Consider the following 20,763-nt stretch of genomic DNA (forward strand, 5'->3'; position numbering starts at 1 on the left):
GGCTTGGGCTGTTTCCAATCAGAAGGACACAAAGCCTCCATAGAGAGAGATTCTAACATGGCTTGAGTAAAAGGTGCCGTTGGCCCATATGAGCATAAGCTGTTTTTAATTCTTTTGAAAAGGAAAGGGTCTATGTCCTCTAATAACACCTTCTTGACATCAGGGTCTTCAGTAACTCGGAAAACTCTAAATCCTCTACTACATTCTCCGTTTTCTGCAGCCGATTTATAGCCGCTTGAAGTGGTGATATTAAAGATAAAAGTCTGTATTTTTCAATCCTTTGTTTAGCAAATGCTACAGTGGGAGATTTTTGAAGGTTCATATTGCTGATAATAGGAAAATATTGTTGAGATCCTTCTTTTTCACTATTTGAAGGAGTTATCTGATCTAATCATTTAGTTAAAGTCTCTATGGCTACTTGTAATTGTTTTATACAATAATTGGGTTCCAGAGTTTCTGGAATATCTGGATAAGCCCTAACTCATTTCTATGGAACCGAGCAGCAGTTTCCTCAAGCTGCTCCTCTTTTTGAGTATCTAAAGTATCCTCATCTTCCTTAGGAAGTGAAGGCAAAGTGCCTTTGTGTTTTTAGTTTTTCTAACACCAAGCATATCTCTTAACATATGTACAAAAAACAAAAGACTAATTTTTTGACCCATTGCATATTGCAACTTCCACATTACTCACCGCCACCACGAGCCTTCGGGCACGCTCCTTTTTTATTCATCAGTGTCCTTCACTGGATCCTCAGTTTCAGAATCTCCCCGTATGGGCCGCCACCTGCCGGAGCCAGCCGGCAAAAGTACAGGTTCCAAAAAGAGGAGTGAGGATGAAAGAATTCAATTCTAAGAATTTGATTCAAACAATATTTAATTCTATCATGGAAGGACCTCCAGTACACTCCTGGGTCGATATCTCTACTGACCGATCCTGGGTTTATCACTCTCCCCTATGTATACAGTTCCAGGTCAATCAATCCCTCGGGCCATCACCACCTGTGTGCATGCCATCACCACCCGTGCGCATAACTCAGGTCAATCAATTCCACCTGAGCTTCTCTCAGACCTTGAACTTTCCATGACCCCAAACCTTATTGACTCTGGGCAAAGGACAGTCAGAAGTATTCTTTTAGGGGATAACCTTATGGCTCCCCACACCGGCTTCAATATATTTTTAATAAAAGAAAACAGTACATGTCCCTTGCAGAAGTTGGGAGCCTGAGTACTTAGCAGCAACGGGTTTTATCTCCCCACCAAGAGCAGAGGTCCACAGCTTCACCACGGAAAGCAGAATCTGCTGTTCCAAGTGCACCCTGGCCCCCAGGGCTGCACAGAGGAGTGCAGCAGCCAGGAGTGCCATTGTCTCTCCCGGGACACAAGGGGTGCCAGCCAACCTGGCAATGCTGGGCTCCCTCTGATGTGCCCCTATCATTTTTCTTACATAGCATGTTGTTCTGAGTTCCTGGGTATGTGGAGCAGGAGCAGTCTACTTTTGGGGAGGTTTCTTAAAAAGTTCAGGGTTGATTGGATTGGATCTGTCTGCCTCTCCTAAACACTGGCCGCCGCAGCTGCCCTCTTGGTTCTCCTCCCGAACATTTTTCTTACATATTATGTTGTCCAAATTTCCTGAGCATATGGGGCAGGAGCAGTCTAATTTCAGGGAGATTTTTTAAACAGTTCAAGGTAGATTGGATTGGATCTGTCTGCCTCTCCCAAACACTGGCCACTGCTGCCGCTGCCATCTTGATCCAGCTCTTCTCTCTTATATTTTATATAGGAAGTCATGACTCGAAATGTCTCTGTATGTTTGTCCCAATCAGATATTAAACCAAAATCTGTTGTTCAGGGTTTCTCAGAAGAATACATGTCTTATTTGGCCACTGCCAAATAGGACATGTATTCTTGACATGTTGCAGCCGCCATCTTTCATGCCCCTATTTTTTATTCTATTCTATTTATTTATTTTGGTGCTGGGGATTGAACCCAGAGACATTTTACCTCCAAGATACACCCCCAGCCCAATTTTATTTATTTTCTCTCTCTCTCTCTCTCTCTCTCTCTCTCTCTCTCTCTCTCTCTCTCTCTCTTTGAGGCACTGGGAATGGAACACAGGGGCATTTTTACTCCAAGCTACACCCCTAACCTTATTTTTTATTCTTTATTTTGAAACAGGGTCTCACTGAGTTGCAAAGGGTCTCACTAAGTAGCTGAGGCTGTCCTTGAACCACAATCCTCCTGTCTCAGCCTCCCAAATGCTGGGATTACAAGCTTGCACCACCATGCCTGGCTTCTGATTTTATTTCTTATTTGGAAATAGGGTCTTGCTAGGTTGGTAAGAGTCTCACTACTTGTTGAGACTATTCTCAAACCTGCATTCCTCCTGTCTCAGCCTTCCAAGAACTGAGATTCCAAGTGTGTGCCACCATGCCCAGCTTCAAGGCTGGCTGAGAAACTGTGGTCCTCCTGTCTCAGTCTCACAAGTGCTAGGATTACTGGGGACTCAACCCAAGGCCTCCAAACTATTCTCCCAGCCCTTTTTAATTTTTTTTTTTAATTTTGATCAGGGTATTGCTAAATTGCTGATGTTGTCCTCGAACCTGTGATCCTCTTGTCTCAAGTCTCTTAGTATTGGGGATTGAACCCAGGGGCATTCTACCTCTGAACTATATCCCTAGCCCTATTTTATTTTTATTTTGGAATGAGTCTCAGTAGGTTGATGAGAGGGTGCACCACTACACCAGGCTCACTGCACTCAGTTTTAAAAATTAAAAATGAAAGCAGATGGGCATGGTGGTGCATGCCTGTAGTCCCAGTACTTGGGAAGCCAAGACAGTAGGATCACAGGTTCAAGAACATCAGCAATATAGCAAGAACCTTAGCGACCTAGCTGTTTCAAAGCAAAATATAAAAAAGGGCTAGGGATATAGCTGGAGGTAGAATGCCCCTGGGTTCAATCCCCAATGCCAAGACAATAAAAAATAAAATAAAAATACAGGGCCAGAGGTGTAGCTCATGGTAGTGTTTGCCCAGCATGTACAAGGCTCTGGGTTCAATCTCTAGAACTTTAAAAAAGTAAATAAAAGTAGAGTAGTCATTTTGTACTTCGTAGTTTGTTAAATAAAAGTTATAGGAGGCTTATTGGACTAGGCTCTAGGACAGACCTAGCTAAAAATCAAAAGAGAGTCAGTAATGCTGAAGTCCCATATCAGCAAGCTGAAACTAAACTGGTTCTCAGAAGGTCAAGATTAGAGAAGCAGCAACCAAATGTACAGGCCAGTTCCTACCAGCATGAAAATGAAGTTCTCTTTACATTAATTCTTGCACAAATAAGTAACCTGAAGGTAACCTAACCTGAGGTTAAGCAGTTGCTTTTCTCTTGTTCTATCTCCCTGTCCCCACCTCAGAAGGAAAGGAACTTTCCGACCTAGTTTTTATTCTTTTGTTTCAACTTTCTTCAGCGCTTTTCTGTCTATAAGACCAGAATCCTCTGCACAAGCCATCAGAGCACTCTCTGTTTAATGGAATACAGTGTTGTCTCATTCTAGAATCAAAACAAAGTTAATTAAGATCTTTAAACTAAATTGTAATTTCATCCTAGAAATAAATGATAAGATATTTCAGACATATAGAAGTGATAAGTAATAAATTGAATTTTAAGGGGAAATAAGTGTTGGGACTCAGTACATGGTACCCAGAGTATGGACGTTGGCTCGTTGAGTACTTTGAACTGAAGGATACCACCCTTCTGCCTCCTTCCTCCCTTTCTCTTTTGAAGCTGAGTTATAGAAACCAGAACTTCTCTTCCCCAAGGCAGGTTTTAAAGACTAGAACTTTTTTCTCCAAAGCAAGCAAGAAAACCTCGAGGCTTCACTCTCTCCCTTGAAGACCCTCCTTCAGAGGAAAACTGCCCAGGGCAGAAGGAATGCTACACAGAGAGGCCAGGAGGAGGCAGAGCACACAGGTCTTGCTGGCTTTCCATCGACCTGCTAGCATCCCATCACACCTCTGTCCAACCTGCCCATTCCTTATCAAATACAGTTTTCCTGGGGCTTTGGGTCTTCATTTTTAGAGACTCTCGTGTCACACAACATTTGGCTACATGAAAAAAAAATTTTGAGGTACCAGGGATGGAACCCAGGGGCATTGCACCTCCGAGCTACACCCCCAGCCCTATTTTTTATTCTTTATTTTGAAACAGGGTCTCACTGAGTTGTGGAGGGCCTCACTAAGTAGCTGAGGCTCTCTGTGAACTGTGATCCTCCGGTTTCAGCCTCCCAAATGCTGGGATTACAACCGTGCGCCACCATGCCTGGCCTACATTAATTTTTTATGCCTTCCTCTGTTAAACTTTTATGGTTATAGAAATGGCAGTTATGACCCTTACAATGGCCGATGAGAGGCATCACACCTTTCTGTCCCTACAGCAGTGATATAACTTAGTCTGCTGTTTATATAATGATGTGGACAATAACTTACTCTAACTAAAATATAGGTAGGGGAAAACCACTGAGAGTGACATGTAAGAGTCATGTGGTTTTTTTTGGAGGTCACTCTGGGGGCTCACAGTTGGTGCTCAAGAAGCGTGAGGTATTTGGTACTAGGAATTGAAGCCAGGCACATTCTACCTCCAAGTGACACCCCAGCCCTCTTAATATTTTAATTTTTTTAAATGGCTTTTTTTGTGTGTGGTGTGCCACCATGCCCACATAGAAAACATGGAGTTTCAGCAGTAGCCCAGAAGGGTCTGAGGCAATCTGTTTTTGAAGTATCAACTCCAAAAACAGAAAAAGAAAAAAAAAATTGGGTGTGGTGATGGGCAAGAAAAAAAGAAAATCTCCAAGGTAGCTTAGAAATTTTCTAAGGAATTACGTGTGAGGGAGGATCAGTGACTGGGCTTCCTGACCACACCCTCAGCCCATACCTGGAGGGCTTGTTAAAACACCTTTGCTAATTCTCAGCCACTGATATCCAGCTGCCAGCCACTGATGCAGTAAATGTTGGGATAGGAACCAATTAAATTGCTTTTCTAGCTGATGGAGGACATGGGCAAAGCCTGAGGAACGAAAGGTTCCCAGAGAGTTAAGGTGGTTTGGCAAAATGCCAAGCTTGCGGAGAGTCTGGGTGACTCCTGGTCTTTCCAGAATTTCATGCCCCCGGCCCACGGGTGAGAGTGGGAACTGGCAGCAATCACACTTTTAATAATCTTTAACCAGGTCTCTTTGTTCCCCCTTGCTCTTGTAATTTCTCTTTAATAATTGTATTTTGTAAGCACATGACGTACGTTCTGTATCAATCATTCTGTATTGTACTTTGATGTTTTCTTTCTCATGAAGTCATGATTTTAGCATAACTGAAAAAGGGTATAAAAACTTAGTCCTAGAGAATAAAGTTCAGTTGTCCAAGAGACAATTGTCCATGCCTTCATTTTAGGTTTCTTCCTCCCAAGTCCCAGAGAGGAATCTCCACACTAGCAAGTATCCAGATGATGTTTATGCTGCTAAACTGGGACCTTAGAGAGCCACTCTAAGGTGCTGATTTTGCTGAGACCACAAAGGTGTCTTTGTGAGAAACCAGCAGGGGGAGTCAAGTATCCTCTGAAAACAAACATCCTAGGATGGAAGACTTTTGGAGTTAGTGTTGCCATAGAGACTTCTGGACTAATTTGGATGGCAGCGTGTAAATTGGCATCAGGTGAAAGAAACTTCAGATTTTTATGTAAAAATTATTTTGATAAGAATAAGGCCTAGATTCCTACATGTCAAAGTGTCTCGGTTAAGAACCATGAAATATACCTGAGTGTAGTAGTGCACATCTGTAATGTAATGCAGGTTTCTGGTCAGCCTCAGCAATTTAGTGAGGCCCTCTGTAACTTAGTGAGACCATTTCAAAATAAAAAAAAAAAAAGAATAAAATATGGCATATGGCTGGGGATGTCTCTGAGGTGGAATGCTACTGGTTCCATCCCCAGTAACATGCACATATATACACACACACTCACAATAAATGAAAATAAAAGGGCTGAGATGCAGCCCAGAGGCAGAATGCTCCTAGATTGAATCCCCAGTCTTTCCTGCTCCCCGGGGGGGGGGGGGGGGGAAACACACATGAAATGCGGAGTTTTGCCATTTGAAAGTTATGTGACTTGAGGAAAGTTATCTCCTCTGATCCTGTTTTCTCATCTGTAACATAGGCCCTACTTTATGGAATCATTGAAAGTTTAAAGTTCTTAGAACTTAAGCTATTATATTTTTTGTTGTGCTGGAGATTGAACCCAGGGGCATTCTACCTCTGAGCTACACCCCAGCCCAATTTTTATTCTTTATTTTGAAACAGGATCTCTCTCACTAAATTGCAGAGGGCTTCACCAAGTAGCTAAAGCTGGCCTTGAACCTTTGATCCTCCTGTTTCAGCCTCCCAAGGATAAGGGTGTACCATCATGCCTGGCTTAGTTATTATTAAAATATTGTTATTAGTTGCTAAAACCCTAAATAGTTGCTAAGTATTTTCAGCCCTTTAGCCTCTCTCAACTTTAGAGTTAAAATATGCTTGCATATTATTTATTTAATTTTTGTGGTAACTGGAGATGGAACCCAAGGGGATTTTTACTTCTGAGCTACACCCCGGCCCTATTTTATTCTTTTATTTTGAAACGGTCTAAGTCTCAGAGGGCCTGAATTCTTGAGGATGACCGCGAACCTGCGACCCTCCTGTCTCAGCCACCGAAGCTGTTTAATAACTAGTGCTTCTGCTTAGTAAATCCTAACCTCTCAACCCAAAGCTACTCTTTATTAGCGTGCCCAGCCCACCGAGCTCTAATTTATATCTAATCTCCAAACCCTGGAAGCCAAAGGGCGGGGTGTTTCCAGGACTTTGAGATGGACCGAGGCTGGACGCGGGCTTGGTCCAGTAGCCAATCGCGTGGGGTCCTGCCAGCCCGGGGGTTAAGCAGCCCCTGCGGGCGCGCAGTTGGACGGAGAGCGGAGGGTGGAGGCCCGGCGCGGCCGCGTGCGTCCCCGGAGCTCCGCGCGGGCGGCCCGCTCGCGACACCGCGCACCTGGCGCCGCCGCCCGGCCGCGGGTGACGTCACGGGGGCGCGCCGCGGGGCGGGGCCTGGGGAGGTGTGCCGGGGGCCGGCGGGGCGGGGCCGTGACGTCAGGCGCGGCGGCCCGCGCGGTAGGTGAGCGCGGCGGCGGCGGCGGCGGCGCTCACTCGAGGCCCAGCCGCTCGGAGCCGCCTGCCCTCGGCCTCCCCGCGCCGCCGACCATGCCCTTGAGGAGCGGCCTCTCGCGTCTGCTCCGGGCGCAGGTGCATTCTGTCCCGAAGAAACCCGTCCACTCCGTGGCGGTGATAGGCGCCCCTTTCTCTCAGGGACAGGTGAGAGCGGGGACCCGGGGCGGGATCCCGCGAACCCGGGGAAGGCGGCGATGGGGCGCCGGGGCGGAGACCCCCAGAGGATGCGGGATGGACGAGGGCCGGAGCCGGCGGCTTCCCGCGATTGGGCACCCGGAGAGCACGTGGGATCTTCCCGGACCAAGATGGAGAGGAGGAGGGGATGGATGGAGCCGGGAGTGAGGGGTGCGGGCTGTGGGCCGCGAGAGGGCGGGTTCCTGCGGCCTCCAGAAAGACCCCGACAACGGTGGTCCCCGCCTGGGGTGATGAAGGGGAGGAAAGGAGGAAGAGGAGTCCGTGGAGGGGCTGGGGAAGGCGAGAGCGGCCGTAATCCCCGGTGGATAATCGATGGGGAGGAGGAGGCTGAAGCGAGCGATCGAGGATTAAGGCGCCAGGATCCATTCCGCCAGATAGAGCATTAACCGGGAAAGAAATCTCCCCAGTGGCTGTTCTCCCCAGTGGCAGTAAAACCGGACGGGTGTTTTGTTCTTTAATGAAAGAAACCCAGTCGTGGGGGGCTTACTCACCACTGGAGAAGCCGGGTCTCTGGCTCCAGCCAGCTTCACACACACTTTAAACACCTGATCCGCACCTGGTTCAGCGCCTCCCCCAGGGGTCTTAGGCTCTGTGGCTCTCCTCACAATGAGGGCCTCGGATGGCTGATTTGCTTCGGGTAGTGGAGTTGTTTCGCCCTTCCGTACAAAAGGTTTGATGAAAGGATCAGGTCTCAGCGGAGGAAGTAATAGATGGAAGGACTGATGCTGACAGGTTCGCACAGCAGTCGTCCAGGAACCTACATTTTGGTGAACTAGTGTTTCCCACCCTCCTGGTAATCTTCTCTCACATCCAACTGTATAATTTGTGTGATTCACAGAAAAGAAAAGGAGTGGAATATGGTCCAGCTGCTATTAGAGAAGCTGGCTTGCTGAAAAGGCTCTCCAATTTGGGTAAGTGGCTGGATTTTAGATGTCTGTGTAGAACTGATAACAGGTTTGGAGTCTCATCTCTTATATCCAGGGCCTACAGTGTTAGCTGCACTTTTGGGAACAGTCTACTATGTCTGTTATTCTTTGGATTACATCTGCGGTGTAAGATCTACCAAGAAGTCTTCAGGGAAAGTTGTAATAAAGAGAACGTGTGGAAGGCAGGGCGGTGCAGGGGCTGGGAACCTGCTGCCAGCGACTGCAGGCGGTGCTGAGGGTGCTAGCTCCACCGGCAAGCCAGCCTTCCTCCTGAAACCCTAGCTTTCCTAACCCAGTCTGGAGGTGCATATGAGTCACCAGTCTCGCCAGTGTCCCTCTTTGAATCGTTCATTTCCTCTCTAGGGCTAATGGCTTCCTTTTACTGTAAGTAAGACATAGGTCGGTGTTTTTCAAACCTACTTTATTTTGAAAAGCACCTGGGTTACTTGTTTTTTTAGTCTGGTGTGGTGCATGCCTGTCTGTAATGCGGGTGACTGGGGAGGCTGAAGGAGGGAGATTGCAAGTTTGAGACCAGCCTGAGAAACTTAAGACTCCGTCTCAAGATAAAACAATACAAAATAAAAAGGGAGCTGGATGTGGTGGCACATGCTTGTAATCCTAGTACTTGGGAGGCTGGGACAGGAGGATCCAGGTTTGTGGCCAGCCTCAGCTACTTGCCCTCTGCAACTTAGTGAGACCCTGTTTCAAAATAAAGAATTAAAAAATAGGGCTGGAGGTGTAGCTTGGAGGTGGAATGCCCCTGGGTTTAATACCCAGCACCACAAAAAAGGGGGTACTGGTGATGTAGTTCAGTGGTAAAGCACCCCTGAGCTCAAACTCCAGTGCCACACATCCCTCCCTAAAGCAATCAATCAATCAATCAATCATATTCGTTCTCTCTCTCTCTCTCTCTCTCTCTGTCTCTCATGTTCTCCATGGAAGAGTCTGGCTCATTGGGTCTGAGATGGGAATCAGATATGTGCATTTTATAAGCATCTCGGGTAATTAGCCTTACAAGTTGCAATCTTGTAATTAGGGTAGTACCTTAAGGTTTTAGAACCAGAAGTAAATCTGACCCAAAGATAATTGACATTTCTATAGTAATGGAAAACTTTTCCAGGACACCAAATTGCTATATTTTTATGGTTAGAAGCATTCTTCCTTATTGCTAACCCAAATATCTTTAGCTGCTGTTCAGAGACTTTTTTTTTTTTTTTTTTTTGGTATGGTATTGGGGGTGGAACCCAGGGGCTTTTCTACCATTGGGCTACAATTCCAGACCTATTTTATACTTTATTTGGAAACAGAGTCTCACTAAGTTGCTGAGAGTCTCACTAAGTAGCTGAGGCTGGCTTTGAACTTGTGCGATCCTCCTGTCTCAGCCTCCCAAGTGCTGGGATTACAAGCGTGCACCACCACGCCTGGCTTGTTCAGAGACTCTTGACAAAGCCATTTCCTCCATCCATGTTTGGACCATGTAAGTGTACAATGTGTGGCAGCAGGGAGATCTGGAGCTAGGAACATGGGCCCCGGGTGAACTACACATTCCCTCCCCGCTGCTGCTCTGAAATCTCTGCTGGTCATGAGTCCATCTCCAGGGTCAGTCATTTCCTCCCCAAATGCGGGATAATGAAGTCACTGAAATCTCCTACACCGCAGTGGCCTTCATATGTCTCAGCCTACCTGTGGACTTGGATTGAGCACTCACAACTCTTCGCTGTTCAATCATTAGTTCTTTGTCTTTGTGTGTCTGTCTCTGTCTCTCTTTCTCTGTCTCTTTTTGTGGCACTGGGGATTGAACTCAGAGGCATTCTACCTTTGAGCTACACCCCCAGCTCTATTTTCATTTTTGATTTTGAAACGGTGGTCTCACTAAGTTGTCAAGTGCCTTTCTAAGTTGTTGAGGCTAGCTGTGAACCTGTAGTCCTCTTGTCTCAGCCTCCCAAGTACTGGGATTGCAGGTGTGTTCCCCATACCTGGCCGCTCTCTTTTTTTGCAGTGCTGGGGATTGAACCCAGGGCCTCTACCACAGAGCTACATTCCCAACTCTTTATTTCGAGACAGTGCCTTACCCATTTGCCCAGGCTGGCCTTGAACTTAATCCTCCTGCCTCATCCTCCTAAATAGACTCTCATTCTTAATGTAATAACTCTCCAAGTTCACCACCAATGGTAAAAGATCAACTGCTAAGATTTGGTAGTTATTTATTTTCACTTTCTGCGTGCTGGAGCGTGCTAGGCAGGTGCTCCACCACTGAGCTGCATCCCCAGCCCTGGTGTTCTCATGTGTCACACAGTAACTAATGAGAGGAGCTTTCTATTCCTGCTTATTAATGAAGCTCCTGTTTCTTAAAATAGCCTGTACACAGTCTGCCTTTTAAAAGAATCATTTTACACTGAAGATAAAAATCTCTGATAATGGCTGTTTTTAAATACTGGATAAATCTCTGCAGCCCATCTGATGAACTGGACCAAGTATTGCTCAAAATGCTGTGTTGTCTCTAGAGTTTGCCTTAGAGACTCCAGACCAGACACAGAGGAGACCATCATAAACCCAGCCCAGGCACCGGAAAGGGGAAGAGGCGCATTTGTAAGAGCGTCTCTCCTCCTACTCTGAAGACCGCTTTTGCTGTCTCTGCTCTTGGTAATTTTCCACTCTGACCTGGGGAAGCCCTGCTCCTTTCAATACTATTCCCTCTCTATCTTCCTCTTCCAATTCCCGGCCTAAAGTGCTGGTAAAGCTGCAGTTTATTCTGTCTTCCCCTTCATGTTTTTCAAATATTTTTAGTTAGATCATTTTATCCTTCTCTGGTAGCTGATTGGTAGCCCCATGTCACCAGCTGTCTGAAATAGAATCTCATTGCATATTAATAAGATTGTGGCACTCAGCAGATTTTCAGCTCGTCATTCTGGCTACTCTCCTGGAATATGTTGAAGAAAAGTACCGTGAAAAGTTCTATTGCCCCATTCCTAAATAGTACCAAAATGACTTAAGCTCTTCTAGGGCCTTCGAATTAGCATGGGTCAAATTCCAAGGGAAGGAAGACTTTGAAAGGTAACTTCCTGAATTTCTTGGCTCCTTGTTTTTTGCTCTCATGTTGCAGGCTATCCACATTGCCAGGGCATCAGTTAAACTTTGCTTTTTTTTTAATTTTAATTTTTGCAGTACTGGGACTGAACCCTGGGGCATTCTTTTTTTTTTTTTTTTTTTTTTTTGTGGTACTGGGGTTCCTGGAAGCCCTTCTACCTCCGGGCTACACTCTCAGACCTATTTTATACTTTTTTATTTTTGGAAACAGGGTCTCTTAAGCCAGCACGGCTGGCTTCGAACCTGCGCGATCCTCCTGTCTCTGCCTCCCAAGTGCTGGGATTACAAGTGTGCACCACCACGCCCGGCAACCCAGGGGCATTCTACCTCCGAGCTACATCTCCAGCCCTATTTTTATCTTTTATTTTGAAACAGGATCTCACTGAGTTGCAAAGGGCTTCACTAAGTAGCTAAGGATGGCTGTGAACCTGTGATCTTCCTGTCTCAGCCTCCTGAAGGCTGGGATTACAAGCCTGTGCCATCACGTCCACTTAACTTCCTATTTTTTTAGATGAGTATCTAGTCTTTCTTTTCTTTTTTTTTTTTTTTTTTTTGCGGTAGTGGGGATGAAACCCAGAGGCATTCCACCTCTAAGCTATACCCCCAGCCCTATTTTTATTCTTTATTTTAAAACAGGGTCTCACTAAGTTGCAGAGGGCCTTACTAAGTAGTTGAGGCTGGGGTTGGGAACCTGTGATCCTCCTGTCTCAGCCTTCCAAGTATTGGGATTACAAGTGTGCGCCAACCCCACCCGGCTTATTTTTATTTTTATTTATTTATTTTGTGGTACTGGGATGGAACCCAGGGGCATTCTACCTCTGAGCTATACACTCAGTCCTATTTTTATTCTTTATTTTGAAACAGGGTCTCACTAAGTTGCGGAGGGCCTCACTAAGTGGTAGTTGAGGATGGCTGTGAACCTATGATCCTTCTGTCTCAACCTCCCAAGTACTGAGATTACAAACATGTGCCACCATGCCTGGCTGTATTTTTATTTTTGAAACAGGGTCTCACTAGGTTGATGAAAGTCTCATTTCTTGCTGAGGCTGTCCTTGAACTTGTGATCCTCCTGTCTCAGCCTTCTAAGTACTGGGATTAGAGGTGTGCACCACCACACCCATTAGCAAGATAGCTGAGAACCAAATTTCTCTCTTCTTTTTTCTTTTTCTTTTTCTTTTTTTTTTTGGGGGGGGGTGCTGAGAATTGAACCCAGGGAATGCTTCATGCACACTAGACAAACACTCTACTGTTGAGCTATGTATCCCCAGCCCCAAGATTTCTTGATATTACAACTGGAATCCTTGATTGATTTTCAGCTCTGTGGCTGAAAAGCTCAGAATGGTACCATCAGAAGGTATGGTTAGTTTTTTTTTTTTTTTTTTTTTGCAGGTCTGGGGATGGAATCCAGGGGCATTTGACCTCTGAGCTATACCCCCTGCCCTTTTTTTTATTGTTTATTTTGAAAAAGTGTCTCACAAAGTTGCAGAGGGCCTCACTGAGTAGCTGAGGCTGTCCAAGAACCGTGATCCTCCAGTCTCAGCCTCCCAAATGCTGAGATTACAATGCTGGGATTACAGAGTGCGCCACCAGGCCCGGCTAAGGGTGTGGTTTTCAACTCTAACTTCTGAAGGTCCCATGTGTACCTAGTGTATTTCGCATATTTCCTGTGACAGCTCTTGTGGATCTTTACCCATATTCCTCAAGCCCAGGTATGATGAGCTCTTAACTTTCTCCCTGTCATCCCCCACATGAGTTGTATTGACACAGATACTCTTTAAACCTCATCAGAGTATGACCCCAATCCTTGCATTAGGTAGATAAGATTACACATCAGTCTAAAACATCAGTGTTAAGTAGTTGTTTAATCTCAAGTAAAACATCTGGAGCAAAGTAGTCTAGAGCTTTTGGTGTCTCTGCCCCTTCAGACCTGGGTACTGAACTTGTGCTCTTAGTAAAGCCTCTGCTTTATCAATGGTCCTGGATGGTTGTAGCCTGTTTCTGGCAGCAAGATGGGATGAACGAAGAAGGGGTAAAGAGAACTCCTCCCTTCCCAGCAGTTGCTGCAAGGACAAGATCCCTTGTCCTGTTGGCTAGAGCTGGTTCCAAGGCCACATCGAGTTACAAGGGAAGCTGGTGAATTTAATCTATTAAGAGATCATTCCTAGTACTTGGGAGGCCAAGACTGGAGGATCACAGGTTCAAAGACAGCCTCAGCAACTTAGCCAGGCTATCAGCAATCTAGGGAGGCCCTATTCAAAAATAAAAACATGTAGCCAGGGTGTGGTGGTGCAGCCTAATCCCTGCACTTGGGAGGCGGAGACAAGAGGATCGCGCAGGTTCGAAGCCAGCCAGCCGCTCTGGCTTAAGAGACCCTGTTTACAAATAAAAATATAAAATATGTCTGGGAGTGTACCCCGGAGATAGAAAGGTTTCCAGGAACCCCAGTACCACCAAAAAATAATAAATAATAATGATAATAAGCCAGGCGGGGTGGCGCACATTTGTAATCCCAGCATTCGGGAGGCTGAGACAGGATGATTGCAGTTTGCAGACAGCCTCAGCTACTTAGTGAGGCCCTCCACAACTTAATGAGACCCGGTTTCAAAATAAAGAAAAAAAAAATAGGGCAGGGGCTGTAGCTCAGAGCTCAAAGGTCTCTGGGTTCCACCCCCAGACCCACAATAAATAAATAAATAGATAAATAAATAAATAAATAATAAAAACAAAAACATGTACCTGAGGAAGTTTGAGGACAGCCTCAGCAAATAGTGAGACTCATTAACCTAGTGAGAACCTGTTTCAAAATAAAAATAAAGGCCAGGCTTGGTGGCACACACTTGTAATCCCAGCATTTGGGAGGCTGAGACCTGGAGGATCGCGGTTTGTGGACAGCCTCAGCTACTTAATGAGGTCCTCTGCAACTCATTGAGACCCAGTTTTAAAATAAAGAATAAAAAATAGGGCAGGAGGTGTAGCTCAGAGGTTGAATGCCCCTGGGTTCCACCCCCAGACCCGCAAAAAAAAAAAAAAAAAAAAAAAAAATTTAATTAAAAAAAATAGGGCTTGGATGTAGCTCAGAGGTAGAATGCCCTTGAGTTCAATCTCCAGTGCAAAAACAAAAACAAAAATAGGGCTGGGGTATAACTCAGAGGTAGATTGCTCCTGGGGTTAATCCCCAATCCCTAATCCCATTAAGAAGAGAGAGAGAGAGAGACAGACAGACAGACAGACAGAGCGTGCTAACTAGCTCTGTAGAGATCATGCTCAAATGGGTGGCACATGCCTATAATCCCAGTAGTTGGAAGCCTGAGACAGGAGGATTGCAAGCTTGAGATTAGCCTTAGCAACTTCTCAAGGCCCTCAACAACTTAGTAAGACCCTGTTTTCAGAAAAGTAAAATAGATCTGGGGTGTAGCTCAGTGGCAGAATGCCCTGCGTTCAACACACACACACACACACACACACACACACACACATCTCATACTTGCAGTTAAAAATCTCTGTTGATGGGAAGAACAGGCGTTAGAAAACTAGCTGGGCGTGGTGGCGCACACTTGTAATCCCCGCGCTTGGGAGGCAGAGACAGGAGGATCTCGCAGGTTCGAAGCCAGCCGCGTGCACTGGCTTAGGAGACCTTGTTTCCAAATAAAAATGTAAAAATAGGTCTGGGAGTGTAGCCCGGAGGTAGAAGGGCTTCCAGGAACCCCAGTACCACCAAAAAAGAAAAAGAAAACTAACCCTCAGCCACATCCTCCCAGCCTCATCCCTCCCATCCCCTTCTGCCTTCAGAGGGTAGTACTTGTGGTTATCCTCTCTCTCCCTTGGCAACTCAACTTTCTACACTAACCTGTTCTCTCAGAAATTCAGTCTGCAAATTGACCACCTCTGCCCTCTCTAGGCCTTACTTAATCCTCTAGCTATTGTCCACTTAACTGTTTTCCTTCAGAGCCGCCTTCCTGGCTTCCACACTGCCCTTTCAAACTTCAACTTGCTATAACTGACAAGAACAAAATAACTGAAAGAACAACTTAGAGGAGTATTTATTTTAGCTCACAGTGTGAGGATTCAGTTCATGGTAGACCAGCTCCAGGGCTCTGGTCCTGAGGTGAGGTAGAACATCTTGGTGGGAGAAAGCTGCTTAGCTCCTGACAGCCAGTAAGCAGAGAAAGGATAGGAGAGTAAAAGACTGGGGAGGACGAGCCTTGCAGGGTGCGCCTCCAGTAATCTCCTTCTTCCAGCTAGTCCCGTTTCCCAGTAGTGGATTCAGTTACCAATGGAATAATCCACTGATGCGCTCAGGGCCCTCAAGATCCAATCAGTTCCCAGCTACACCCTTACTCCAACCCCTTTACTAATTTTTTTTTTTTTTTTGGCAGTACTGAGATGGAACCCAGGACTACCTCTGAGCTGCAACCCTAGCCCTATTTTTTATTCATTATTTTAAAACATGGTCTCACCAAGTTGCAGAGGGCCTCACTAAGTAGCTGAGGCTATTCAGGAACCTGTGATCCTCCTGTCTCAGCCTCCCAAGTACTAGGATTATAGGTGTCCACCACCACACTCGGCCCTTTACTAAATTTTGAAACAGGGTCTTACTAAGTTTTTGAGGCTGGCCTCAAATCTGCAGTCCTCCTATCTCAGTCTCCTAAGTACTGCGATTCCAGGCACAGGCTACCATGACCATCAGAAGATAAATATAAATTTGAAAAGAACAGAGGGAGAAATTCTGAAACACAAGGGAGAGACCCCCCCCCCCGCCTTTTTTTCAGTACTGGAGATTGAACCCAGGGGCATTCTACCTCCAAGCTACATCCCCAGCCCTATTTTTTATTCTTTATTTTGAAACAAGGTCTTACTAAGTTGCGGAGGGCCAAAGTAGCTGAGGCTGTCCGCAAACCGCAGTCCTCCCGTCTCAGCCTCCCAAATGCTGGGATTACAAGCGTGTGCCACCACACCCAGCTCTCCCTTTTTTTTCTACAGAGAGAATTAAGCCTTTTTATTTTAGTTTCTGTTTTTATATCAGGCAATATTTACATTTGATTGTCTAAGAGCTTTTTGTGTTTTACTTTTACATTTTGGATTGGAATTCAAATAAGGACCATATCAATACCAAATTTTAAGGCCTTTATAGGCCCCTTCTCTCTCTCTCTGTGTGTGTGTGTGTGTGTGTGTGTGTGTGTGTGTGTGTGTGTGTGGCATGTGTGTGCTCCTCTTATAGTTTGTAGAAGCATCTAGGAATTTGTTTGCAGACCTTCTGGACTTTGCAGATCGCTTTACCAGGGCCCTCTGGCATGTTCTGTCTCCTGGAAATCGCATCTAGATCCTTGGTCACATACAGGTTTTTTTTCCCCCTAATTATGCTTCATAAGTATTTGTACACTTCCATCAGAATTGTTATTATCAGCCATCGGATGCTGCCAGGAACTGACCCACTAACTTGTTTGCATTTCCACATATTTTTAGTAGAATAGTCCCTAACACGTTAATGCCAGTATATCCCAAACAACTTGTTTGCTGTTGTCTTCCTTCCCTAGTGTCTTTTTTTCTTGGTACCGAGGATGGAATCCAGGGGCATTCTGCTTCCAAGCTATAACCTCAGCTTTTATTTTTGAAACAGGGTCTTGCTGAGTTGCTGAGGGTCTCGCTAAGTTACTGAGGCTGGTCTTGAACCTGCAGTCTTCCTGTCTCAGCCTCCCAAGTTCTGGGATTACTCTTTTTATGTCTTTTGAGACTCTATGTTGCCCAGGCTGGCCTCCAACTCTTGGGCTCAAGTGATCCTCCTACCTCAGCCTCCTGAGTAGCTGGCACTACAGGGACAAGTCACCGTGCTTGGTTCCCAGCTTCCATCTCAGCTGGTAGCAAAGCCAGAAAGCTGGAGGCAGAGCTTTTCTCTGTGCCGCAGGCCCCTCTAATGCTGCTGAAATGTGCCTGTTCTCTTACACACTGCTCCATACCACCAATTGAGCTTCAGAGTTAAAATGCAGCCCTACCTGCCTGTGCTCCACCTCCTCCTCCTGCCTCATCTCCCCATAGCCCTGATGCACCCTGGCTCACCCGGGGAAACTGTGAGTTGTTCTGTAGGGTGAAGGTATTCTGTGCCTTTTTTTTTTTTTTTTTTTTTTTGCACTAGGGATGGAACTCAGAGGCATTCTACCTCTAAGCTACACCCGCAGCCTGATTTTACTTCTTATTTGGAAACAGAGTCTCATTAAGTTGCTAAGAGCCTTGTTAAATTGCTAAGGCTGGCTTTGAACCTGTGATCTTCCTGTCTCAGCCTCCCAAGTACCGGGATTACAAGCATGCACCCCCAAGCCTGGCTCGTTATGTGCCTAAGGAAAGCACTCTCTCTCCCCATTTATTCTTGGCTAGCACCCTCAAGGCCTTCAGCTACTTCTCCTTCTGAGAAGTCCTCTTGGCTCTCCTCTCCTCTGGTCTGACGCTGTTTGAGCAGTTAGACCCGGGCTGGACAGCCAGCCTGTCTTGTGCCAAGCCCGGAGCTCTGGAAGGCTGCACCAGACCTTGTCTTTGTAGCCGCAGGACTTGAAGAGTACAAGCACACAGCACTTCTGTTGAAGTCTCTTCTGTTGCTCTCTCTTCCTCTGGCCAGATACTGGAGAGATTGAAATGTCTACCTTAAGTTAGCAGTAGCAGGTCTTTGGTTTTCAGAGCTCAGCAGTCTTGTTCTGAATGAGAGACAGTGACTATGTGACTGATAAAGCCTGAGGAACTCTCCCTTCACCCCCCTCGCCCTGAAGCCAGGCTCCTCAGTGTCATCAGCTGAGCCGTCTGGGAAAGCCTGAGCTGGCTGTCCCTGATCCAGAGTGCTTACAGGGCGGATGCAAGTGAGTTTGGTTCAGAGGGGCATGCTACTAAGCTTGTCTACAGAAGATGAAACACCAGCTGTTCTCCTTAGACAAGAAACAAAGATGTAACTGGAGGACTAATTAGCAGGAAACATAGCTGATGTGGGGAGTCATCTCAGTTACTATCTTGGGCTAGGGTGTGTGTGTGTGTGTGTGTGTGTGTGTGTGTGTGTGTGTGTTATTGGGGATTGAACCCAGGGCCCTTATCCATGCTAGGCAAGCATTGAGCTAAGTTTTCAAATGTGTTTTGTATTTGTATTTTAACTCAAACATAACATTCATACCAAGGCGTCTGTTAAACCATTTGGTTCTGAGGATAAGTCTGGCATCTGGATGTGTCCAAAGTGACGGGCCCGATCCCCAGGGTCACTATCTGTCTTCCTCAGTCGTGGTCTTTACTGCCTCAGAAAAATCTGGTAGGTACAGAGGCAAAAGGAGTATTGACAGGAAGAAGACAGAAATGAAAGGCACAGTCTTTGAAGAGTGACTTTAGAACAAATAAGTCTGGGTTCTTGGGTGAACTAGAATAAATATGTCTCATGGGTTTCCTTCCCTAATATATCAAACTTCTTTTGGAGACTGGATCTAGAAAGCAAAGAGCTGATTTTTAGATATCTCACTCAAAACACAGTTTTTGAGTTCAATGCATTAAATAAAATTCAGATCTCTATAATTTATTGGTGGTAACCAAATTGGTTTACTTAAATAACAGTCTCTTCAAAGGTCATTTTGGTCTGAATTAACCCTGGCATTTTTTTTTTAGTCTTCTTGTTTTCAATAAGCTGATATTCCAGGTATAGTTGAGGTTCTAAGAATATCTGGTGCATCCTTTTTTAAAATACCAGGAGTCAGCCGGGTGTGGTGGTGCACGCTTGTCATCCCAGCACTCGGGAGGCTGAGACAGGAGGATCGCGGTTTGCAGGCAGCCTCAGCTACTTAGTGAGGACCTTTGCAACTCAGACCCTGTTTCAAAATAAAGAATAAAAACTAGGGCTGGGGTGTAGGTTGGAGGTCAAATACCCCTGGGTTCCATCCCCAGTACCGCAAAACAAAACAAAACAAAAAACCAGAGTCTGGCTAGATGTCGTGGCACACGCTTGTAATCCCAGCATTCAGGAAACTGAGACAGGAAGATCACACAGGTTCGAAGCCAGCCTCAGCTACTTAGTGTGGCGCTCAGCAACTTAGTGAGACCCTTTTTCCAAATGAAATATAAAATAGGTCTGGGAATGTAGGCCAGAGGTAGAAAGCCTCTGGGTTACATCCCCAGTACCACAAAATAATAAATAAAATACCAGGAGTCCCATTTGTTTGGGGCTAAACCTCTTATGTGCAGTAGTTTAGTCTGTGACTTCAAAGCCATTAATGCCCTCAGCACCAAATGTAATTTCAGAATATCTGTTTCCTCCGGGCTGTACTGACTTGTAATTCCTGACAAGTCATAAAATCCTGTGCACCCTCCACTGGCCCCGCCGTGCACGGCGCAGGGAAGGGTGTTCAGCAAGGCGAGCAGCTCCATTTGGAGCAATTCTGAACCATTCTTTGGTTAGAGGCTCACAGATTCCTACTTAGGGAAGTCTGAAAAAACTGTGCCAAGAGGCCCCTGCTTCTGTCATTCTGCTAGGGGCTCTGTGTGGCTCGGTGGACTCCGTCAGCCCTCTGAGGTTCAGCTCTCTTGACTTGCTGGGAGTTTTGGCAGCACCTGGAGCCCCAGTGAAGGGAAGAATGGAGACCTTTCTGCTGTCAAAAAACTGCTCACTCCTAACACTGTCTCTGTGAGTCTAACAGAGTGGTTCAGAGTTGCTCCCAATGGAGCTGCTCGCCCTGCGAACGTCCTTCCCCTGCCTGCACAGCGGGGCCAGCGGAGGGTGCGACGAGGATCGGCAGATCTCCGCAGCGTGCCCAGTGCAGTGTGCTGCAGGAAGCAGACAGTGTTATTCTACCTCCTTCTTTCCTAGCCTCAGCTTCCTTGGAACTCGCTCCCCAGCCCTGAAAGAGCAGTGCTGTGCACAGGTGTCTGGAAGGTCAGGGCAGGCTGCTTTGACTTCTCACCGCCGTTGCATCATCCTGCTGATGCACCTGTGCTCTCCTTCGCTCCAGAGGACCCTGGAGAGGACTGTCAAGACCAAAGGTCCACCTGGCCTGGGAGCACAGTAGGATCCAGGGCATTTTATTACCGTCACTTGAGAGAAAAGCAAAGAGGCTGTGTCAGCATACAGAGAGCAAATGAAAAAGAAGAGTTCTTTTAGATCGCTTCCACGTTTGTTTGACATAAAATCTTGCTTTAAGTTTCAGGCTCATCTTGTCCCACAATATTTTTTTTTTCCAGTACTGGGGATGGAACCCAGGGGCATTCTACCTCTGAGCTATGTTTTTCTTTATTTTGAAGCAGGGACTCATTATGCTGCAGAGGGCCTCACTAAGTAGCTGAGGCTGGCTGTGAACTTGTGATCCTCCTGTCTC

At 46.1% G+C, this 20,763-nt stretch overlaps 1 protein-coding gene across 1 annotated transcript in view; it reads left to right on the plus strand.

The window, feature by feature from the left end:
* Positions 1-7,262: 7,262 nt before the first annotated feature.
* Positions 7,263-20,763, plus strand: part of ARG2 (arginase 2) — a gene marked incomplete at its 5' end in the record, with an annotated part of 30,448 nt that continues 16,947 nt past the window's right edge. The window contains 2 exons of the mRNA XM_080707616.1: positions 7,263-7,373; positions 8,263-8,335. Of these exons, the coding sequence (XP_080563742.1) occupies positions 7,263-7,373; positions 8,263-8,335 (184 nt within the window). The remainder of the gene's footprint in view (positions 7,374-8,262; positions 8,336-20,763) is intronic.

The sequence above is a fragment of the Muscardinus avellanarius genome, assembly GCF_963383645.1.
Source record: "Muscardinus avellanarius genome assembly, chromosome: 12".
Classification (NCBI taxonomy): domain Eukaryota; kingdom Metazoa; phylum Chordata; class Mammalia; order Rodentia; family Gliridae; genus Muscardinus; species Muscardinus avellanarius.